The sequence below is a fragment of the Pezoporus occidentalis genome, unplaced genomic scaffold (assembly GCF_034315485.1).
Source record: "Pezoporus occidentalis ecotype Australia unplaced genomic scaffold, CSIRO_AGI_Poc_V1 ctg109, whole genome shotgun sequence".
Lineage (NCBI taxonomy): Eukaryota > Metazoa > Chordata > Aves > Psittaciformes > Psittacidae > Pezoporus > Pezoporus occidentalis.
Window position 1 is genome coordinate 1,216,173 of NW_026912875.1, and position 24,729 is coordinate 1,240,901.

The following is a 24,729-nucleotide window of genomic DNA, read 5'->3' on the forward strand; positions in this document are numbered from 1 at the left end:
TTTCACACATTACATCTTTAGGACAGCTAGGGAGAAACCAATTGCTCATGAGACAAAATTTGTTGGGGGGCTTTTTGCTCTTTTTTCTACTGGATTGTTGTTTTAAGAATCGTGCTGTGCATTTCAAAATCTTTTCTTTCTTTAAAGAAAGGAAACAAACACAATGGGTTTCATAGATCTTTTTTGGCAATATTCTTCATGTTAATTGAGACAATGTTGTCCTGGGTTCAGCAGTAGCAGTCATGTTTCTCCTTCGTGGTAGCTGGTGCAGTGCTGTGTTTTGACTTCCAGCCTGGGAACAGTGTTGGTGATGCCGATGTTTTCGGTTGTTGCTAAGTGATGTTTACCCTGACCAAGGACTTTGTGAGGCTCATGCTCTGCCAGGGAGGAGGGGAAGCCGGGAGGAAGCAGAGGTGGGGCGCCTGACCCAGGTTAGCCAAAGAGGTATTCCATACCATAGCACGTCATGCCCTGGGTGGGGGGTAACTGGGAGTTACCCGGAAGGACACGGGCTTCCGGGTGGGACTTGTTTCTTGGCCGGTGGTATCGTATTCTCTTCCCTTGTTATTTTCTCTTATCATTGCTGTCGGTGGTGGTAGCGGTGGTGATTTGTGTTGTACATTGGTTGCTGGACTGTTCTTGTCTCAACCCGTAGGAGTTGCACTCTTTCGATCCTCCTCCCCGTTCCTCCAGGAGTAGGGAAGGGGAGAGCCCCGGTGGGGGGGGGGCCTCGATTGTTGTCAGCCCAGCACCACTCACTGAGAATGAGTGAACAAGTTGCCTGACTGGGTTTAAACCACAAAATGTTCACATGGCATATATATATGAATGCTACAAGCAAGTTGCTATAGTTTGAAGACAACTTACTTGTTTTCATTGACTGGCTATACTTCATTATGGCAAATGATTTTGCAAAAGTGTAATAACACATACCATGGGTTTGTTTTTTTTTAAGAAAAAAACCAAACCACAACACAGAGGCCACCGCAGTTACAGTAAAACTTAAGCCTGTTATGATTTGTTTTCCTCTAAAAGTAGGGAGATGAACATCAACAAAAGAGTCAACAGAAACTAAACACATTGCACAAACGGTCAAAACACAGAAGCCAACCCACTGGCTCTAGAGAGAGGAAGAATTCAAGCTACTCCAATGAAAGTAAATGGCACTTGTCAGTCAAATTTGGCATGACTGGGTCTTATTCTGCTTCGTCTTTCCGCCCTTCCGCTTCACACTTCACATTTCCCTTCTTTGCTCTGGAGAACGGCTGCCGCAGAGTTTTCCTTCCTAGGACTGTGGGCTGAAGGGGCTGCAGTTTGTAACCCCCACGGGCTTGCGCTGGGGGGACCTTCTCTGTAGGTGGTAGGAGGGGTGCAGAGTAGGGGTCTCTGGCAGTGCAACGTGGTAGAAGTTCGGTAACCGAATGTCGTACCTAAAGCCTTTCCCCATGTGCACTCTGTCATTCAAGGCATAGAGTTTTTCAGCAATGTCTCTCCCAATTAAAATTGAGAACAGGCGGGAGATGAAACGGTGTTTAGCAAACAGCAGATACAGCTTCTTTCTCCTCCAGGCCACATACCGACAATCTGTCTCTGCTGTAAGAGTTACCTATAGGAAAGGAAATTAAAATTAGCTAAGAGGGAAGGCAGTGACATTGCCACTGCTGCCCCTGCTCAGACAGCACCCTTCTCTCAGCAGGCTGTGTCTGTACACTGCATACACTTCGTGTCTTTGTGCCTACTGTAATTAAAGCCATTTAATCCATCCAGAGAGCTCTGTAAGGTCTACTGTATGCAAAGGACAAGTGAGAAGGGTCATCAGGAATGTATAAAATGATTGTGCCTTGTCGGTCTCAGTGACAGTATGCCTATGCCCACACTGAATGGCAGCCCCAGCCAGGATACCCCAACCTTGGCCCAGCACTCCCTGCTTTGCTCTTGACAGCCCCAGCTGCAAAGGCAGGTCTAAAGAAAGCTCTCAATAAATGCCATTTGCCTTCATGACATGAGACATCAGATCCCACACAGGCAGGAGCTCATGTGTCAGTCAAGTGGCAGCACTGGGAAGGCTCATGGATCAGAGAGGCAGCCTGGATGGACACTGAGTCCTGGGCTGTACCCCCATGCCAAGCTGTATCACAGCCATGTCTCTCCCAGCCCGCACTCTTGGGTTCACCTTTCACAGGGAAGCCTTTTCAGCACCAACTTTCACCCACCTCCTGCAAACCTGGTTTCCCAGGGCTGGATTTTAGCACAGCCAAAGAATTCCAACAGCGTCTACCTCCCATATTAGCTTTAAGGAAAAGACAATTTTTTGTAACAAAAGATGCAAACAGAAAGAAGAAGCAAGCAGCACAACCACTCCAGCAGGTAAAGCGAGGATCTCCCTCCCCAAATTAATGTAATGCCACTTGTTTGTATGATTTCACAAATGAAGCCCCCAGCTAAGTGAACTTATTTCTAAACCAATTAGTACTTGAACAGTTTTCTGTAGTATTAAAGAAACCCAACAAACCCTCCACTTTTACCTGGAAAATTCCCTCTTCTGTGGGCCTCAGGGAATCCCATTCAGGAGAATCCAGAAATTGAAGAGGAAAAATATAATGCAGAAACTCCCCATCAACTGTCACTCTGATCCTACCAAGATAAGATGTGTTAATTTGTTAGTACTACCTGTACAGCAGCAATGACTGCAACAAGAGTGTGTTATTTCTACTATGCGAGGAGTTTAAATATAGCTTTGAGTGCATGAAAAAGCAATCACTGGACAACAGTATCCTAATTATATTTCTGAATCCAACTTGATCAGGCCAGTTGAAAGAGAATATAAGACAATCGTGCAACTGAGATGGAAATCTTTCCAGGCCTTATTCAAGTCATATCATTATTCCCTCTAGGGCAGGTCTGTGCAGTGATGTGAAAGCTTTGTCAGGAAAAGGCCAGCGTGCACTGGAGAGGTGAAAGACCAATGTACACAACACCATGCACCTCCTTTACGTGCAAGCCATGGGATACGCTTCTAGGTTTGGTAAATATGTGTTTTAGAGGGAACAAAGTGGCAAAAGCAGAGAGTGGGAAGCAAGAGTTCCCCATAGTGTTAAGTATGGTGCTCTCAATGTTTTACAGGAATTACATGACTGCAGGACTGTCTCTGGAATCAGGAGAACAGCATGGATGTACAGGATCTCTGTGAGAATGCTGTGGTCTTCTGCAGATGCCAAAGCAGAATTTACTTTCTACTTTTAAAATCATACTTAAGTTTGAAGGCACACAAGCAGGAAAAATATGTTAAACCTCATAAGCTAAAAGACAAAAAAGCAAGCTCTAGGCATACTGGTTTTACATCTGGTCATCACAGAAGTTAATGCTTGTTACAATATCAGAAGCAGCAGCTCTATACTGCACAAAGGAGGGTAGCAGAAACTCCCTGCATGATTACTAACTGGCTGGGCTTGCAGAAGGATGGACACCTCTCCTTCAGTATGACTATGACTAAAAGCAATGTCCACATGGTACTTTCCAGCCAGCTCCCAAGAATGCTCTGGAACAGGTTATCACCAAGGACAGCTACCTAAAGTCCACATTGTTCATTGCATGTAGTCCTAAATCAGATGAGTTTCAATCTGTCTACAAAATCCATCTGTCCATGCAGCAGGCTGTTAAAATGCATGCACGAAATGTCCCAAAGACAAACCATGGCCATCATCTCCAGGTATCCCACCTGCCCTTGTAGTGGTCCAGTACTGTAAACACTTGGTATACCATTTTGTATACAGTATGAAAGCTAGCACTGCCCTACAGGAAAGCATAAGCAAGGGAAGGGAAAGCATCAGCAAGGTTGCCAGAAGGGTCTCCAGTATGCAGGGAGCAAAAGCAGGTGTATTTATTGCCTCAAGGTCTAAGGGTCACAGTATACAGTAACTGTAGACTCAGTTCTACAAATCTTGATAGGGCTCAACTACGTTCCTTTGTAATGGAAAGGTGCTTTTAGACTTTCTGCTCTCCCTTACTCCTCCCACTACCCATAAAGCAATCAAATACAATCTTTATCGAAGTCAAGATCTCTATCAAATAGAGTTTACCTCAGTATACTGGTTTCATAACTACCTTTTACTCCAGTTTCAGAAAGATGCTGTGTTCATTAGCTACTCAGTAGACAGATAGCAAACCATAGCCCAGAGACTGAAGCACCTATTTGTTCCCTTTATCTGCCTAACCTGTTAAAATTACTGTGATACAGTGGTCTGGAAAAAAAAAGACTTTAAATCCTTTACTTTATGCTATTACAGATTTTGTGCTTAGTGGTTTTACTCTAGAACTGTAATAGATGAGTGTATTTAGCATATTAATATTTATATTACTTACATTAATATTTATTCTATTGTACTGGAAAAAGAACAAACAATACAGAAACCAGGCTCTTTTTTGTTTTTCCTTTCATTTTTAAGAATTAGGGAAAAATAAAGATGTTTGCAGGAAGTCCAAACAAACCAATACAAACCTGCCTGACACAAGCAAGGACAGTTTATCAATAGGTGTTTTGCCCTGCATGGCGTAACAGTGTTCCTTCTCCAGGGTAACCACTTCTGCCTCACAGCACAAGACGATCTTCCTGTAGACAGTCAAGGAAATTCCCAGAGGCTGGAAGATAGAGCTATAGAGTTCCTGGAATTCTCTGTCAAAGGAAACACTCCGAACTTGGTAGGTAACAAAAATGAACTGGACGAAGCATATAGCAAACAGTATAAAATTCCAGGAGAATATATCAGCAGCACAGACATCCAGCCAAGCCCAAATAGAAGAGCAGAGAAAGCCTAATCCAAGTAAGCTGAAGACATAGAGAAGCCCAAAGAATCCACTTCCACCCATGAAGCCCACAACAAAGAGAATACTGGCTAGGTGGTAGATAGATCCCTCTGCCTCTCGCTTCCAGGTGGTACATGGAGGATGTGCATATATCAAACTTTCCCAAAAAGTTGCATTTTCTCCCATGGCTGAAATATTTTTTCAATTCAGTTGAATCCTGGAAATTTTTATTTATGAGACGCAGCTAGTGGGGTCCTTTGCTTTTCCATTCTTGCAAACTCTGCTCAATGATCACAAAACATCAGGGTCTCTTTTGGTAGTAAAGTTGCACTTAGGATTTCTGGCAACAAGGAAGCTAATGTCCTCAGAAGGCAATGTTGTTTCTCATCAGTTCATGCACTGTTTTGACTTTAGCCATGTCACCCGTAGTGTCATCTGATCTGGATAAGTGAAGAAAAGAGGAATTACTTATAAAATGATTTTCATCAATTAAACTCTATCAAAGCTTTTATTGCCTAAAACTACAGACTGTGTTACAATCTTCCAATTCCCCTTTGTGGCCCTGTGATTCCAGGATCAAACCTTAATGTTCTTTCAATTGAAGATCATGTTTCTGTATCCATGAACCCTGTAGCAATAGTAGCACCACCACTGAAAAGCTGTACATCATATCCACAACATCCTGTGACAAACCTTTCCACTGCCTAACTGCTGAAAAGGTAGTTGCATTTGTTCGTCCTGAACCTGCTGCCTGGGAGTATCATTTAAGCTCTTGGACATGAAGTGACAGTGAACTCTCCTGTTCCTTGTCCACCTCCTCCATCTCACTCTGGATTTCGGTCAAACCACTCTCATTAATGAGTTGAGCAAGGCTGTTCCCTGTCCCTGAAGACAGAAAACTGCATCACCAAACACCACATTAAGGGAAACCCAAGTATCATTGGGGATGGTCTTTTTTATTCCAAGGATGGCAGGCAAAAAGCTGCCATGTATGTCTATGTTGTTAGAACATGAAGTAAGTAGTCCTGCAAAATACTCCTCAAAGGATATTTACAAAGCAATTTTGTAATATTCTACCTCATATAACTTCATGCCATGGACCACATAATTTTATTGTTCCAATACTGTAAAGTTAAACATCCTATTTGTTTCCATATAACATGCTTCTAAGAATTAAATAAAAAGTAAAATTCACAACCAAAAAACATGAAAAAAAAACCAAAACAAATACATAAAAAAAATAAAAATCAAAACCAGCTTTCTCAGTCTTTTAAAGTAAAAATGCATGCTTCAATGTGAGATTAGACATGGTCGAAATTGCAAAGCCAGAATTTGTCAGTGGTGGAATCACTGTTGAAACCCATCAAAGTCTTTAACTGCCCGACCCTTTTCCTGGTAAAATATCAGAGAAGCTAAGAAATACCTTGCCATCTAAATTATTAGATTGTCCAGAGTATCAAAGGCTGATTTTTTATTTTTTTTTTTTTTCAACAAAAGCCACAGCAGTCAATACTTTAAAATCCTGGTGCACATTCAGCAAGGCTTTCAGTGGTGGTTTTTTTACAGAGGCAGGTCTAAGAAATTAATAGTGCAAAGTCACATCACATTTCCTAGATGCTACAGCTTTACTTCTTTTAAGTTTACTCAAGCCCCAACATTAACTCCATGATTCAAACCCACTAATGTTAAATAGAGACATAAAATCCTAAACAAATGAGTAGCAAAGTTCAGAAGTAAAGTTAGGAAGAGAGCTCTTCCTCTCTGGGAGTGGTGACAAGGAAGTCACCAACCCACAAAAACATCACATCTGAAGAGCACAGAACCTCTTCAAAATGAGACTTGACATCTTACTGCACCGGAAGAGCAGGCATTACAAGGATGAAGTATTTTGTAATTATAAGCTTTTTTGTTTGTCTCTTTACCCAAATACTCTTCTCTGGTACAGGATTCCCCCCCCCAGATGCAGGATTTAGCCCTAAGAGAACGGGAGATGAGAACTGAACCAGCTACAAAGAAGTAACCTTGGAATGGTAAAAGCGTGAGGAATTTTAGGTGGTACTTTTGTGGTCAAGGGCTAAGATTTCTGAACTAGAAAACAATAAAACAAACATGCAGTTCCCAGACCCCGTGCTCTGAATCCAGTCAGCGTTTCCACTGCACAGTCAAACATCAGTGGCATAGGTCTTTTGCTGGATTGTTATTTTAAATAGAATCACTGGTAAGACTGAGTTTGTACTACTGTTAATACTTCTACTCTATTGCCAAGGTTTTTCTCTGAACAGTTCCCATGAAGACCTTAATTCCTACAAAAAATTCAATGTTTTGAATGGAACCACAACTGAGAAGTTACATGGCAAGCTGTATGCATGCCACAAACAAAACTATGACTCTGTACTGTAACCTACTTTCCATTACCAATGTCTTTCTGTCATGTAAAGCGACACACTGCAATAACATGATACGATGCTACAATAATTTCACGGAATATATGTTCAATTTCCAATTTGCTCGTAGCATTCGCAGTCTGCCCACACTCCAGCTCACAGCACTGCAGTAAAACATCTATTCATGACAAAATGGGTCAAAATAATTTGAAAAGAACAGCATATGACTAGGACACAGATAGAGAGCCATAGTACATAAAACCAAAGACTTGGAAAAACTGTCCTGTATTTGTAACTGTTTATTTTGGAATGGAACCTGCCTTCCAAAGCCATTGTATGCAAAATTCCTTATATCTGCACATGGAGAACTTCTACTTGTGCTACAGCATCACCCAGGCTGGAGATGGCCTCCCTCCATCCGAGCAAATGGAAGGGCAAAGGAGGGAGGCTGGTGCCAGCACAGAATACAGCCTCTCCAACAAGACACTCTCCTGAGCTACATAAGGTGTGCAGGCAGAAAAAAAACAACCCTCTGGAAATAATGATGAAGCCTGCTCCTAAATGGAGCTGGTTTCTCAGGGCTACGGGGAAGAGCGGGCATGCTTGCTGCCAGTGAATTACAGGCAGAAAGAGATAATTCACCTCTTTTAAATCAATAAATTATTCTATGATTTGGGAGCTAGAAACTGTTAATAGTTTGTTTTTTTTTAATGAAGTATTAGAGCAAAGACCATAGTATGTATAGGCCTAAGTATAGTAACATTTCCAATTCTGTTGGCATTTAGGGCTACATAAGGTCTTTCATGTTTTTCCTTACAGTTCCTACAAGTCCAAAATTTAAATTCTCAAGGGATTCAGAACAGTCTCAGCCAACTCTAATTAAACCATTCATCTACTGAAAGCAGGGGTAAAGGGAGAAGAATCCCCAAACCAAAAAAACAAATAGGTGTGGTTCCAGCTGTGAGCTGTCCTACACTAAGGACCAGCCTACAAAATGCCTACAGTAGCATGGAATTACCAAGTCTGTAAGCACCCAAAATGGGCACCATTCTCTCACTGAGACGCTTCAGTGTACTTAGCTACCAGAACAGGGAATGTGCCAACTAATGTGGCCTTGTTTGATGTCCTGCTTCAGTTGTCCTGGCTGTGGTGAACAGTTACTGCTACAGGTTCATCTGATGGTGGTGACGAGGCAAGCTTCAGCAGAAAACCAGATTTAAAGCAGTTATCTTCGATTATAAGCTGAAAAGCTATCTTCCCCACGCAAATGCTGAGTAAGTTTTACTCTGCTCCCTGCCTATGGAGAAGCAGGAGCAGCATGCAGAAGCACAGCCTCTGCTCTGTGACGTATTAAGAATAACACATTGACATTTGTAGGCTTCCAGAGATCTCCCAGCTCAGGAAGGAGACATGCCCTGCCAACACAGGCTGAATTACTGAGATGCTTCTGAGTGTTTTCCCCACCACATACCCTACCCTCTCCAGCAGAAGCAGATCAAGTGCTGGAAAAAGTCAGCCCAGCTGTAAGATGTAAGCAATATTACTCCATTTACGGCTTTGAAGCTCCAGCAAACTTGTTGATTTTAACCCTTTCTGATGACAGCTTGGTCCTTTCAGCAATGCTGCTGTTTGTTTTAAAGAAATGGATTTCTTTAAGGCAAGCTGGGGCTTCAAAACAGTAAATGGATTATTTAACTTATACTCTCCAAAATAAATACCTGCCATCAACTTAAAACTTCATATAAAGAGTATACTAAAACAGTCAAAACAATGAATTTATATTGTCATTTAAATGCATAGCACAACCTCCTGCTCCCAAATGGGCATTTTCTCCATACACTGTAGTATTCCCGTAAATAATTACCACTTACGTACATTTTTAATTTGCTTGAGAACTGGGTACTTCAGCCCAATTTTGTCATGGATTACTCAAATTCAACTCAGAGAATCTTTGTGTTAGGTTACTGTGTCTGGATCACAGTAAATTTCTGCAAAAAAAATAAACGCTAAAAGCCCTGAGGCCACCAGCAGTTCTTCTTTGTTATGTTTAATTTAAGTCAAAAGTTAAGCTATTCAGAGTTCAAATACTCCATACTTCAGTCTTATCCCAGCTATTCAGCTGAAAGCCCTCAGCACCTTCACACTGTACATGTTGAGAGGCCATAGAGCTGTAAATATAGCTGATCCTGTAACCAGCCCAGATGAAGTTTTTGCTACAGGTTTGGAAGCAAAAAAGGATTTTCCTTTACAGCATATGTGTACATTTCATATACAAAATGAGATTCTGCTGGACTTAGCAGGATTTGTCTCATTGGTTTTAGCCACTGTAGATGTGTAGATGTCTATACATGAGCTTGTGCCCACAGACTGCCTTAGCAGTCAGTAAAGCTGCTTCAGCAACTCTGCTTGGAACCAGCTGGTCCCTCCAGCCAAGGGGGGCCCTCCCAGCATCGACACTCCCCGCTTCCAGAGGAACAAGCTCTGAACACCCTACCAAGGCTGGCAAGTTACATCTGCTCTGGCCATCATTTCAATGTATAAAAAGAAGCTGCTCCTTAATTTTAGCAAGTACTTCGTCTAACATGCAATGTAAATGCATACAGTGATTAACATACACCCTTTGGTTGCCCTGCCTCTCTGAAATCCTCCCTCCGGCCCTCTGCTGACAACTATTGCTCTCAGCGATTGTTTATGTGGCACACTTTCCTGAAGCTACTTTCCTTCTGCATTGTTCACCTGGGGCTAGATACACAAAGGGACAGAGATAACCAAACTCTTAATTGCAATGAAGTGTCCAACTCAATGCACAGAAGAGCTATGCACCTACAGAGAGTCATGTCTATGTGCATATAGGCAAGTATGGACAGATAAACAATATATTTTCACTGATAAACGGTCCTTGGGCCCACTCCAGGCTTAAAACCTGCATGCAGCAATTAGGACAGTAACTGACAACAAAAGCTAGCTTACCTTGAACTTCTTGAGACTATATCCTAGAGAAAGCACTAATTATAATACTGGAAAATACACTGTTTTCCTGAGAAAATGCAGCCTGCGCAATATGGAGAAGGCTACAGTAGCTTCACCACAGTACATAATATCTATTAAAGAAGATTTAAGGAAGATGAGGAAGAGGACTATCCAATCCAAAAGACAAAGGTATCAAAATAACCAGTTACTATAAAACTAGATATATTTAGATTACAAGGACACACAAACTTATATAGCAAAGTTAGTTTATTAATGGGATGGCTTTAAAGAGTCCCTTTGCTGGGAATTAAAGAAGTCTGGTACCTAAATCAAATCTAGGTATGCTATTATTAAAAATATTGATTGATTTACTCCAGTTCTGTTTTTGTTCTACAGAAAGTCAGATTAGATGACCACAATGATGTCTTCTGGACTTCTGTATTAATTTCCTTAATCTGAAAAGTGTGTACATACCTAGAAAGTTACACAGCTGGTCTTCCCAATGATATCTAGAAGCCTACCTCAGATACCAACTAATCAGCTACTTCAGACAACAGAAAACACTGAAGACAGGTATATCTCTGAAATTATTCCTCATATAGCCCTTCCAGAAGGAACCTTCATCTGTGTGGAGCCAGCATCCATTTCTGCCAATGCTTTTCAAAGAAAGGGATGTTTTATCAATGATTGCTTTAACATGAAACGTGTATGTCACTCCAGCAGCCAAGCCTCAGAATCCCACTCCCTGGACGACTGTCCCCATCACAGAGCGCAGAGCAACCATGGCGCAGTTCTCCCTCTCTGTCTTGTTTCTGCGCAACATCACAGTTTCAACAAAAAGGGCAGCAAGTGACCCACCCACAGAAGTCAAAAAGAATCACTCTGGACACCCTCATGGGAGGAAGGAAGATGGATTTGCACTCCCTTGGGCAGAGGAAAGCACGGTGTGTCTCACTGATGTCTCATTGCTATGTCACCGCCTGGATCACTGCTCTGAGTACAGATTGTCAGTTGAAAGGCAAAGCATCTCAGGCCTTAGGAAAAGCAGTCAAACCGCAGCCTTCCCAGTCCTTCCAGTACCCCCTGGGCTGCACAGGCTGCAACTGCCAAATCAGATCCCCTGCCCCCCTAGCATCCATGTGAAGTGATGCCTTCTCAGAGAGTGACCCTTCTGGGAATGCTCAGTGCTATAAAATAAGCAGCCAGAGCACATTCAACCAACAGTGGTGCTTCACCACCTTCAGGGCATCTCTGAGAAACAACCACCAGCCAAGCAGGACTTTTCAGGGGCAAAACTCTGCTCTGGCCAGGCAAAATTTAGGCTCACACACTCAAGTTGTTCAACCAAGAACCCCCTTCAGTCAGCTGCTGCCTAACCCTGGAGACACCCCAACACCGTCTCTACATTGAGGTCAATGGTCCATGCAAATGACCCACCAACAGCAGGGGCTAGAGACTGGCTGTCCTCCTTACCAGGCTGGGCCAGAACCACTTTCTGCAGAGTAGAAAGCTTTAATGTGTGCCTTTTCATGGGAGTTTCAAGTCATTGAGCTTGCATGGCTGCAGCTGGGGAGGCCTGATTCTACTTGCAATTTGCTCAAATTCCTACTAATCTTTTTCAATTGAAAAAAAGTTGGGGAGGAGGGAGGGGGATGCCGTCAAAAGGGAAAGAAAACCCACAGCAATACAGAACAGTTTAAGGTTCATTAGAAGCACCGCATATGGTGAAGCTGCTATTATTTAGTCTTTAAATATTTAAAGACCAGCTTACTCCACACAGCTTACAGTACTTGAACGATTCCTCGTTTATCACTGAAAAATATACAGTGCAATCCGCCGTGGTTGCAAAGCCAATATTGAAGATGCTATCTATTTTACCATCTAGACAGGATCCAATGTGAAAAAAAAATACAGATTTTCTTCCTATTTGAATTAGAACTGATGACCCATAAGTACATGTGGTATTCCTGCCAAAGTAAGAATAAGCCCCTCCCTACTTTTTTTTTTTTTTTTTTAAAGGTCTTTTGGTCCTAGGAAACATGAATATGGAATGACAGACATTTTTAAAATGAACTATGGATTGCTAGCACTTGGGTAAAATTGAGCAAGGCTCATATATTGAACAGCACTGGCCAAATAATAATTCAGGGGGTCTGTTTCATTGTATTTTATAATAGAAACTGCAAAGTGAAGCACAAGTTCAAGCTTTTCTACAGTTCAGCTTTTAATTTGCTAATAGAGAAAGCAGCTACAACACATTACACAAGTGCTTTAAAACTGTGTTAATGAACTACAGCTGAACTCTGTAGAACTCAGCTTAAATTATTTTGTACAGTGGAGCAGTACCTTTGCATGGGAAACAAAGTCAACCACCTGACGTGAACTTCATTTCCCAAAAAAGAAATAAACACAAACACTTGGTTCATTGTACTACTCCCGCTCATACAACTGGATTACAGAGAAGCAGCGTCGTGAGCCACGTGTTCAAACAGATGAACAGCATGGTTGAGCCAAGCAGTGCCACACTTACGTACCCCATGAGCTCTAAACCAGAATGAAACACACTAAAAGGTAGTGAGGATGCCCTAATTGAGCTTCTGAAATTGTTTATCTTTAGTGAAGGCTTGGGGTTAGAAGTACATTTATATTCTCTGCTTTACTGGAATGAGTGTCATACAGCTTTACATACAAAGCAGAACGAGGCAGAAGCATGCATGTGGTGCTGGTTTAGCATCACTTTCATTAGTTTTCTATGAGAACCAGAACACTCTTAGTTTTGTCACCTAGTATAATCACAAACCAAGGCTTGTTCACTGAAAAGTCATATCTGACTTTTATTTGGGCAACAGGGGCATGGCCAGTTACGTGTACTGTACCATCCCCTGGAGACACTGACCAGAGCTCTTTTTCTCAAGGTAGTGGAATACACCAATATGATAAAATCTCATCTTTGAAGAGCCTGCCAACTGAATAAAAAGATTAAACATATCTTCAGCTAACAACCCTTTTCTGAATCCTTAATAAACTTTTTGTTCTCAACTTCCATCATAAAAGCTTCTCCTGCCACAAACTTTGCCTTCATAATTACCTATATCACGTTTCCTTCTGTTTCAATACCTATTCTCACTACAGGACTTGCACTGTACTTGTTATTTCGCAGGCAAGGCGCTTCTTTAAAACTTGACATTTTAAGCTACTTTATTATTTGGCACCAGACAGAACTTTGTGGAAAGCCTGAACAGCAACAGTTCCACAGATGTGGAAACCATTTCTTGGTTTGCTGTGGTCAGTGAAGACATTTTCACTTGCATGTATACAATCATATTCCCGTTAATAAACAGAGTGGCATGACGCCCTAGTTCTGGAAGCCAGATTTCATCAATGACATCTGTATAACACTACTGGGTGGTCCATGATTCAGTATTACAAGAGATTAGGTATATAAAATGTTTGACCATAAAGCGACTGACAGTCTGAACGCACACAAAGCTTTACAGCACAGTTGAAAAAAATACAGTAAAATAGAATATTTTGGAAAAAACTGTTGGGGAAAAAATATCATTTGGGGAAAATATGTGTTTTGTTCTGTCAAATATCATTTGTTCTGCCTTTAGAAAAAACAACTACAAATAGAAAACCAGATCTCAATTTCAGGGTTCATCTGCTTTTACCAGTTGCTGATGAGAGAGAAGAATCAAGTAACGGCAGCCCATGAAACAAACCCCTAGTGAGTGCGAGTAATCCCCAGATCCCGAGTTGGTTTGGTGCAAGCAGCGGTACTCCCTAAAGCCGCAGCGGCTACCCCCCGAGGAGGCAGCAGAAGCCGCGCTCCCCTAAGGAACGGACCCTAAACCCGGGACACGTAATGCAGTCTCACTTCACACAGACCCCTCGGGAGGGGAAGAGGAGGGCAGCGAGCCCCTCTTCTTCATAACGGGGACACGGTGACGCTCTCCAATTTCCAGCCAAGGCTGGACTCATGCTCTCCGGTCACCACCGCCAGACCAGACCGGACCGGACCGCACCGGCGGGGCGCAGCGAAGAGCGGCGCGCCCCTCCGCTGTGGACTGCGCTCCGGCTCGCCCGGCGTTGCCCCCAGCCACGCAACCCCCGGAGCCACATCCCCCCAGAAGGTCTGTCCCCGCCGCCGCCCAAGCCCGAAGCGGGTGTGCCCGAAGCGGGTGTCCCCGAGGCGCAGCGGGGTGGGAGGCGGCCCCGGCTCCCCCTTACGCCCGGGCAGAGAGGAGCTGGAGAGTGCTCCGAGCGCTGCCTGACTGGACAGCGCCCGCGGGGGGGAGGAGGCGGGGGCAGCGCCGGGGCTTCAGCCCGCCCTGGCCCGGCCCGGCTCGGCACGGCCCCAGTCCTGCCCGCGCCCCTTACCTGCCCCGCGCCCTCGGAAAAGTTTCGCGGCCGCCCGGACGGGACGGGCTGGGGCCGCCGCTCTTCTCCTCGGCGCTCCCGGCACCGCGTCCCGCCGCGGGCACCGACCCGCCGCTGTGACTAAAATAGGCAGAACCCGGCGGGAGGCTGCGGGCGGCGCCAGCTCCGGGGCCGATACCGAGCGGCCGCAGCGCGCAGGCGCCTCCCGCCGGCCCCCGGGGGCTGCGGGGCAACCCCCGCCGAGGTGAACGGAGCCGTGCCCAGGCTGGGGCAGCTGCGGCGGCGGGAGCTGCCGTCAGTCCCTCGCGCCCCTCCTCCTGCTCCCCGCTTCCCCGCCACGCAGCGCTGCCGCTGAGCGCCGAAGGCGTCGGGGACGGGGGAAGTTGGGGGCAGGCGGGGGAAGAAGGAGGCGGCGCCGGTGGCCACTGCGACCCCTCCGGGAGGGCCGAGTCCGCGCCGGTGCCGCCGCGGAACTTGGGCACCGAAGACCCGTCTGTGGGTGCAGCCCGGGTGTTTGGCTGGGACTCGCGCGCAAACCCCGCCGCTCTTGGGACACGCCGGGAGTGGCGTCTCGTTTGGTACCGCTGCCTCGGGTTACGGTGCGTGGAACCAGTGGTTTGGAATAAATAAACGTAGTTTTCTGGTCTTTCACCCCACGCCTCATCAACACGTTCTTCAGCAGAGAGATACGTGCCTGCAGGGTTGCCCTCGTTACACGACTGCTGCATCTATTGATACACGGAATTCAGTTATTTCGTTTGGGCACAAGCATATGCCTCGCCAAGAATACAGGTAGAAGTGCTGGTACTGTGTCAGCACGTAAGGCTTTCAGCGTATGAGCCACGCATTTGTTTGATGATTGCCTTGTGTCTCCGAGCAAAGTTATTGACTGAGGGAGACAGACTTACAAGTTGCTAATACACAAAAAATCACGGCATATTAAATGCGCAGCTCCTGTTACGACAGAAGCTGTTTCGCAATAACTGGAGCATGAACAGTAATCTCATTTAAATAGCAAGTGGGGAGGACCTGGTGTGCTTGCTGGTGGCAGACGCTGAGGTCCCATGGTAGGCTGAAGGACAGGCTCATCGCACAGCAAGGCAATGCAGGGCAACAGGCTGATGTGCGTTTCTCCGGAAACAACAGGACAGAGCAACCTGTCGTGCTCTGGACAGAAGGATCAAGGCTTTCCTTAACACCTTTATGAACTTGCTTCCTCAAGAAGTTTTTTAATTCTCAAAGATTTTAAACTCCATATTTACCAGGGAAGAAGATGCATAAATTTTTGAAGCAACCAATTCTCCTAAAACTTGAGAAAACAAAGAGCCAGAGAAGTTTAACCCGGAGCTACCCGGGGTTACATCTATCCAAAATATCATTATCTGATTGCAGTACTTTATTATTATCATTATTATTGAGAGAAAAAAAAAAGTCTTTTTATAAATCTGATCAAGTATGTGTTAAGGTTCTTGTAGTTAATTAAACATTTAAAGGGTTTTTCTGTGTGGCACCAAATATTTACCTTTCAGACATGCTTTGCACATGATATTTCATGACTTCTTTAATTTTAGCAGTATGGCTTGAGGGATTTCTATACTGGCAAACCTGAGGCAGTGCTGATTTACTTTTTTTTTCTCATTTTTGTTCTTTGTGCTTGGGTGGAGTTGAAAGCACTTACTCAGATTTATGCCCAGTTGCATTAGGCATAAATTTACCCACTATATTTACTCTTCATTGGGATGATAGTGATGGGATGGGAAAATGCATGATAAACAAGGATCCTAACATTTTTTATTTGACCTACTTATCTACTGAGATTACAGTATTCTAATAAACCATTATTACATAAATTAAAACATGTTCCTCTTAATCATTGTAAAAGAAGCAATAAACTTTTGATGGCACATCTGTAAGACACTTTTTGAGTTGTACTTAGTTGGAACCAATGGTCATCATAATTCTCCACAGACGCGTAGATCACCAGGGAACAGTTTTACCATAATAATTTTTATTACAATTCAATCAATTCTATATCAAATATCCTCTAGCATGCTAGGACTAAGGCTACAAATGACCTTCTCAATCTAGCCTTGAAAAACAGGCTTGGATAAGAGATCCAGAGGAGGCAATAAAGAAATGACAAAGCCACCACACCCTGTGGAGGGGGTAGCACTGCCCAGCGTGCTTTGACCCACCCACTTGAGCAGTCAGGCTACTCCCTGATGTATTTAAAACTGCTTGTGGTAAAATGTCTATTTTTAAAATATCTATTTTTAAAAGGTCAAATAAATAATAAATGTAAACCAAAATTAAAACCAATATTATTCTTTGCAGCAGCATGGCAAGATAGAAAGGTCATGCTTAAAGGTAGGCTTACCAGAGAGCCTGTGGCGAGACTCATAAATCCAGTATCAGACTGAAAAGCTGTAGGAGGCTTTGTGGCCCTGGGTTGAGGGAGAGGCTCATCTGTGGCAAGTGCTCTGCATGGAGCCAGCTTGGGAGAGACAGCAGAAAGTGCAAAATCAGTTCCAGTTGGGCTGGGCAGGAACCTGAACACCTGAGCCAGTGTCTTTGGGGCAGTGCCATTGCTGAGACGTGAAACTGGACAGTGTGAGTTTCTGGCTGGTTGTAAACAGCTCTCTTCTCATGCCTGCCGTTATATTTATTGGAGTACCTTAGATGCACCTATCTCTGGGCAAGATCCATCCTACGAGAAGTCTGATAGCTCCATAAAACTCTCAGATTGCCTTGCTGTCGGCTTCTTGACAGCCCTGACTCCAGACACTGCTTGTAGTGTTGCTGCAGTCAAAGCAGGGTTACCCAATCAGGCACCTGAAAGTAACCCCAGGGTGCTGGCACCAGACCTTCACTTGGGTGTGCAGGTGATTTTCCCCAGACAGAGGAAGGAAAAACCTCAGTGTATGATTTCACTGTCTAAAAAACAGCTCCATCTATTTCCTCAGTAAGTGCATGGGGAGGGACTTACAGCAGATGGTTGCCTTCTCCATTTTCTCTGAAGTGAAGCAATGGTGTTTCTGATATCATGATGTACTTTAGGAGAAGTTATAAATGAGTATGTTTAAGGGGGAGACTTTTCATACTTTCTTAGACTTTTCAAATGTTCAGTAAATTCCCACTGCATTTTTCCTTTCCCTGCATTGTCCTTGGTCAATAAAAATAAGTTATGAAGCAGGGGGATATGATAGCAGGTGACATGATGAATTACCTCTCTAAGAAGTGATGTGCTTTTCCTCTGTGGATGTAATATTGTACTTCCCAGGTAGTTGTAAGAGTCTCTTGTGATTCTTAAGAGTTCTTAGTCATTTTGGAATGAGAAGTAAACTCTTTATGTACTTTGAAAAGGTTTTAGCAGACTTTGGCATAGCTGAGTTCTGCTACAGAAACCCCTCCTCCCTTTATTTATGGGTATAATTGAAGTAAGAAGAATCACGATTGCATTTGTGTAGTAAGGTAGTTTTTAAAATTGAGATATCAATCAAGTCATGTCATAACACAATATAATCCTGTAATTCAGATCATACCCAGCCTGCAGAACTGAGCAAAATTCAAATTGGAAACCTTTCTTAAAATGTCATTCAATTAACAGCATTCCCTGTCAGGTACAAATAAAATAGTTTTAATTTAAGCAAAAGGCTTTTTTTTTGCTTTTTTTTTTTTCTTTTTAATCAGTATAATAAAATGCTAAATAGTACATTTAAGTTTTTATCTTTTCACTTTTAAAGGCTTTCAGATAATAGACTTGGAATTAAGCATCCTCAGCTGCAGTTAAGGTGGAGAGCCCTAGCTGCTTCTCCACCCAGGTTTCCATAAACAAGGGCGTTGGGGGTATAATTCTCTGACCAAATGACTTCACACCCTGTAGCAGCTGATCACAGAGGAGGATTATTCTGGAAACTGGCTCTTCCCGACCTGAGCTCACTTCAGACGCCAGCATCTAGAAGAGATGGAAGAAATAGCCAACATAGGATTTAGCTGTAAGAAAAATATGCAAGCCCCAGTCTGTGGCTGCTGCTTCTAGAGATGCTTAAATTTACACAGTAAGTGCTTTAGGTTTGTAGAGGGCCCCCCCTCTGTAGTTTCGGCATGAGCCAGGGTTGCACTTGCCACAGCTCAGTCACTGTGCTAGACCATGACAGAGCCAAGGGCATGCTAAGTGCCTGCTTCTCTCATTCTCAAAGGTTTGAGTCCTGCACAAAGTTCAGCTGCTGTCAGATGCAGGAGCCAGAAAAAGGTCCAAAATTCCTCTGGGCCAAAAAGGCAGGTGCAAGAACCATGTGGGTTGAAAGCCTAGTGCGTAGGACACTCAGTGTGGGAAAGACCTGCACTTTCTTGAGACTGTTTTCACTTTGCAGCTAAATACAGTTTAATGGCAAGTACAGAAACAAACCTGGAAACTAGCACTAAAGCTGGACTTTGTGCCAAAACCAGTGCCCCGTAGCATCTCTGCCTCACTCAGATACACCCCAGGAATGCTGAGTATGTCCAGGTGTTCAGAAGCTGGCAAAACCAGCATGGTACATGTTGTATTGCCATACAAGCAAACAGAATGTCAAAAAAAGAGATGTGGACTTGAATTGTTCTAGACCTTTAGCTATTTGCATGGGAGCTTTAACCACAAGACTGTTAGGTAAAAGGTTGACTGCCCACACAGCCCCTGTGGCTCTGATGAAACGAGGTGCTTCACTGGGCTGACCTTTGCATCACTACAGAGCCGTACTTTAGTCCATCCCTCGAGTAAAGTGTCTGCTCAGGAGTGAGAATACAGTTAACAATACAAACTGTAAATCTAAAATCTCTTCAAAGCATTATGTAACTGTGGAAGATATCAACTGTGAAAAGGAAAAGGTTATGTTACCATCAGGTGAACAAAGCAGATGCTTTCCAGCACAACTGTTTAAAGACTCTTCAGGCGTGGTTTCTGTTATACTATCTGATATTCTCTCTTGCTGAAATTCTGAGCTGTCATCAACCTCCTACTAGGTATTGTTGGAAAAAGGAAGGAAACCTGTAATTCCCAGACTAATCTTTCATGTCCAGTATCTCAGTAAGTTGCATAATGTTTCCAGTAGCTCTTAGATTTTTACTTCTTATTTTTAACCCCATACTCTTAGTGCTCATTTTGTTTTTTTTACCTTCTTCTGGCTCCCCCTTCATCTCTTCCCAGAAGCCTTCTGTCTCAGTCCTTGCATATCAAGCTATTTTCACAAGCACTGTCATTAAGAATAGATAAAGATCTTCTAAATAAATTATTATCTTTGCTTAGAAAGATCCAGATGACCAGATGTGCAGGCCAAAGCAAGAGGTTTGTTTGGCTGGGGGAGCCCATCTTCTTGTTAAAAACAAGTTTGGACTGGCTCAGAGTCGCACCAATTTCAATTGACACACATGCAAAGATATCTAGCTCTTGTTTCATCCACTATAGCTCTTTTTCTCTCTGTTAGGAAGATGCATCCGCAAGAAAAGTGTTAGATTAATTGCAGGTGGAAACTATGGGTAACATATGTCATTGAGTCCTAGCAGTGAGCAGAACCAAGTTAAGCCCTTGGCACACTTGCCATGAAGGCTTATGGAGTTTAAGAAAATCTACTCAAATATATGTCAAAAAAGCCTCCTCTTCACACCAACCTTTTCCTTTAAGTATTCAAAGAGAGAAAAATCCTGTAGCGTACCAGGCTGCTGCAGTATAGCCCTAGCACCATGTAGGTACAGGAGAGTGGCATGGAGACCCGGAATTGTTCATTACTTTTTCCCACCTTCTGCCCGTATTCTGCACACACTGAAGTGCACCTGGAGTATGGAAGACTTCATTGTAAATACCTGTTCTTGTACATGGTTGCACTCGTTTAGTTCTAGACTTATCTGCTTAGGTTGTTATCAGTGATACTGAATTGGGGGGCTGAATTTCACCATGCATACCATATTTGTGGTTTGAATTGTGGCCATCAATACAAAAAGGACTTAATCCCTGGAAATACAGGTTCCTGGTATTACTAAACTATATCCATCATAATCGCAGTTCTTGCATTTTGCTTCAGACACAAAGCTTTGCAAAGAGCCATAGATAGCAAGGATGCAGTTATAGTTAATTCAAAGGTATAAAAATAGGAAATGGATTCTTTTGAGTGTTCACTTTATTATGTTGGTAATGAATTATAAAATGTATATCATCAAAGTAAATATTCCAGAAATTGCTTCCTAATGAATCACTTAGACAATGTCCCTAGTCAGTTGTGTCAATGATTAAATATATTCTTGCCTCCTTACTGGAATACAAATGCTTTTATTAAAGAAATCTAAAGACAGTAAGACAACAGACTCATGGTCATTCATTCAGCTGTTGATTGATAGCATCTTTCGAGTGTATCTGAACAGCTGCAAGTGGCTGTGACATAAATGAAAGTTCATGTCACCTTAAGCAGAATGAGATGGAAGAGAATCTATTCATCCAGTTTCAGCTTATCACTGCACAGTCATTAATATTATCAGGAGCACTGTGATAAGTGCCAGCTACAGACGTCATCAGATGGGAGCCTTTTTACAACATTCTGAGCACGGAGGTGAATTATTCCAGAATATGAAACATTTCATTTGTTCTCAGGCTCAAGAAACAGCTTTAAAAGTGGCCAAAAATCATCATCACCAAATGCAATACTTACAAATCGGCATTTATGAAGTTCAGCCACTGCCACTATTAAAGAGCGTCAGAATCTTTGTATAGGTGTTATCATTTCCACAAGTCTGAAAAGCAGTTCCTTATTTGCATAATGGCATTCACATCATTGTTGAAAGATTAGCATTGATTTAATGAAAGTGGTCACAGGCAGAGAAAAATACTTTTGCACTGAATTTAAATGAGTAAATCCTCAGCTTAGGTATTCGTTTTTTGCTTCCTAGCACAAGACACACAGAAAACCTTGACTGCCAACTGTCCTTGCAGTTGATGGACTTCTTGTCGCAAAGATCATTAATGATGTTGGTTCATATACACAACTACTTAGGTGTCGGTAAACAGATTACTTTAATCTAGCAAGTCAGCTTGTGCATTTACATGGAAAGAAAGAAGCACTGGAGAATTAGTTTAGTGTGGTGTATCATGCATAATGTGAAATGACCAATTTACAATGTCGAGAAATGAGAAGAAGTAGGAGTGTGCCACACCAATTGTCAGACGCAATGCCTTCAAGGGTGTATAATTTAGTTAAAATTGGTGAAAGTAAATGAGAGACCAAAATACAATTAATCCTTTTTGAAGAAATCTGGGTATTAAGGATTCATCTTTTATGTACTGTCTGTGTTAAAAATACTTGATTAAAGTGAAAGTTTGATAAAGTACTCAGAGTGATCTTGTAAGTAGACTGTGCCAAAACAAAATCAGTAACTTACAGAAAAATAAAGCAAAGGCCTTTTAAATGTGAATATTTTGTAAATGTTTTGGATGACAAAGAAAAGGCAGAGTGCCTGAACTTGAGCTGACTACATTTGATAGTGTTCTTTTTCTTCAAAGTGCAACATTTGCATGCGGGAAAAATGACATTTGAAAAGGAAAAAAAAAAGCAAAGAGGACACAACTTCGTTCACCTCTTAATATGCCTCTTTCTTGGTTTAAATCTGCCTTTTAGTTCTTGGACATGCAGGTCTCTGAATTTAGTCATTGGCCTTCTCGATGTGCCTGCTCCAAATCCATTATGGAGAAGGAGGCTGTTCTTGAGTTTAGGGGACTCTAGGTGTAGCTCTGGATAAGGAAATATTTGGGGTAGGTCCTACTGTTGAAAATCCTCCCATGGGGTAAACCCCATGCCCTGGCTGTTGCACTGATTTTATCACATCCAGCTGTGAGTTCCCATAACCCGGGTGGTTGGAACAATGCAGGCAGGCACTTGCCACGGGTGGCAGGCAGATGCAGGCCAGGAGGATGAGTGCCTCCAATTCCTGCCGTGTGAAGGTCCAATGGGCTGTGTGGCAAGGAGGGAAGGAAAACCTAAGTAAAGGCTACTGGAGAGACTGTGACCCTCATTCTTGTCGCAAGCTGCTGAACTCAGCCTGTTTGTGCGTAGTTGGGTATGGCTGCTCTCCCTGAGCCGATGCAAGGGAGGGCAGAGGTGCTGGCTGCAGGGGCATGGCCATCTGCTCCCTGCCTGGCCTTGACTTGGCACCAGCAACCTGGTCTGCTTGGGCAGAGCAGTCCTTGTGAGAACTATTTGGCCACTTCTGGCGAAATCCATTTCCCCCTGCTACTGCCAAGAAGGCTCTGGTTAGCCAGGCTCATTACCCTGACCTAGCAGTCATGACCAGCTTTCTGACACATGATTTTCTTGTTCATTCAGGTACAGATGAAAAAAGATAGAAGCAATGAAGAGCTAGTGCATTGTCTGTGTGGTGTGGCATCAGAACAGCTGTCTTTTCCTCCAAAACCCTCATCTGGGGTTTCCATAGGACCATGGCTTTTGAACCAGCCCCGCAGGTCACTCCCTCCTCCTCACCACCAGATGCTTTTACAGGCTGTGCGTATATGCAGGACCAGACTGATAGAGGGAAACAGCCAGCAAAGAGGCATTACTGGCTTAATGAGCTCTGTTGTGACTATGAAAGTGTATTTCTGTGCCATGGAAATCAGCCAGAAAGTGGAAATGCAATAGAATATGAAAGATTAGTAAGTACAGGTATAACAGGGCGTGGGGACTTCCTTTCCCCAAAGAGGAACATGATGCTGTTCTCACTGAACTGCATGTACGTGAAGCACTTTTGCTGTATATTAGCAGTACAAATATATTGCCAAGCCAGCCTTGTGGGAGGGAAAATCAATAAATTAAGGAGGATGGAGTTCAGAATACCTGTACTCATACTGGGCACACACATGCAAGCTCAGATAAGAAAACTGATAGCAATTGAAATTCAATTTAGGGACTTCAGACCTAGGTTATTCTTTATGGAAAGTGTCATCCACTTCAACTACTCCTTTTTCTTGTTTTCTCTTAATAAGGGTATTATCTTGCAATTGAGTTAACTCTCATAGTTACTTAATGATTTTAAAAGAGTATCTCAATTACTCTTTTCAGAATCTCTCGTCAGGCATGTTTGCTTGCACTTATTTATAGCAACTGGCAATATTTGTTTCTTTAGTCTTTACTGGCATTATCTTAACAATTTGCAGTGTATGTTTTGGCTAAACACATTCAGCTAAAAGACTAACACAGAGCTAATTGCAGTCACACAGGGTAAAATGTAGCCTCAATGGGATTGCTCTGAAAAATAAAGCTCTTCAGATGTATTTATGAAGATGACAGTTGAATTGTGTTCTTAAAGACTGGAAATTTGGGAAGGTCATTCTGCTTACCCGTGTAGATTGCCTGCCATAATGCCAATAGACTGAGTATCACTGCGCACAGATAATGAATAAATGCTACTAAAAATTGCACTGCTTTTGCATTTATTACATGCACAGAAAATTATAGAGTATCTGAACATGGATGACATGCTCAGATACTCCAGTGATTGGCTGCATATGCAAATCAAAAGAAAGTAAACTAAAAAATACTTTGTGCTAGTTTTTTTTCTGCTTCTGTGCCAAGGAGTAGATACATTCTGAAGTAAACATGTGTGGACAGATATATATCAGACAGCTACCCAAGCTAAATTTCAAATTGCAGCCGTCTGAGTGAGCTAATTTACCGTGCTAGGGTATTTCTATGCAGCAGCTGTAAAGTGGATGTATCTAGTTTGTGCGAAGCTAACTCAGACCTGGCTGTGCTAGCTCAGTTGTGGAGGCACATAGATGCACAAGAAATCATGACCAAAGGTTTTTGAGAAGCAAAGTGAGACCCAGGGGGTTAATGTTTTCTTTTTGGTTATTATTTGCACTGGAGACAAAGTAGTAAATGGAGAAAAACATTGCAAACGCTGTATACCATGATACCTTTTACCTTACGGTCTGTGGAGTAAAGGAGCAACAGAGAAAAAAAATACAAAGTATAAAAAAGAAAACAGGAGAAGAAAAAAAAGAAGAAGAAGAAAAAAAGAGTGTTATGTCTGCAGAGCTCCAAAATACTTCCCAATGTGCTGATCAGCTCTTATGTTTATCATTAAGAATGCTGTAGCACTGGCTGTAATACACTGAATATCACAAGATCCAGCTTGAACAGCGTGAGAATCTCATCCTGCTGCAAATTGCTGG

The 24,729-nt window shown here is 42.9% G+C and overlaps 2 protein-coding genes across 5 annotated transcripts in view; both read right to left on the reverse strand.

Moving 5' to 3' along the window:
- Positions 1-14,652, reverse strand: part of BVES (blood vessel epicardial substance) — a 59,788-nt gene extending 45,136 nt beyond the window's left edge. For all 4 annotated transcript variants that reach the window (XM_062624459.1, XM_062624467.1, XM_062624478.1 and 1 more), the window contains exon 1: positions 14,538-14,652. The gene's annotated coding sequence lies outside the window, so the exon portion shown is untranslated. The remainder of the gene's footprint in view (positions 1-14,537) is intronic.
- On the reverse strand, positions 940-14,633 carry POPDC3 (popeye domain containing 3). The gene is made up of 4 exons (XM_062624595.1): positions 14,538-14,633; positions 4,499-5,243; positions 2,526-2,634; positions 940-1,606 (listed from the first exon to the last, which is right to left on the reverse strand). The coding sequence occupies exons 2-4, from the start codon at positions 4,987-4,989 to the stop codon at positions 1,286-1,288; spliced, it is 921 nt and encodes a 306-aa protein (XP_062480579.1). The 5' UTR covers positions 4,990-5,243; positions 14,538-14,633; the 3' UTR covers positions 940-1,285.
- Positions 14,653-24,729: the final 10,077 nt, after the last annotated feature.

Coding starts and splice junctions, on each gene's coding strand:
- POPDC3 (XM_062624595.1), bottom strand. CDS start 4,989: ATGGGAGAAAATGCAACTTTTTGGGAAAGTTTGATATATGCACATCCT. Junction 2,635..4,498: donor TCCTTGCTTGTGTCAGGCAG/GTTTGTATTGGT, acceptor TTATCTTGGTAG/GATCAGAGTGACAGTTGATG. Junction 1,607..2,525: donor CAGAAGAGGGAATTTTCCAG/GTAAAAGTGGAG, acceptor CCTTTCCTATAG/GTAACTCTTACAGCAGAGAC.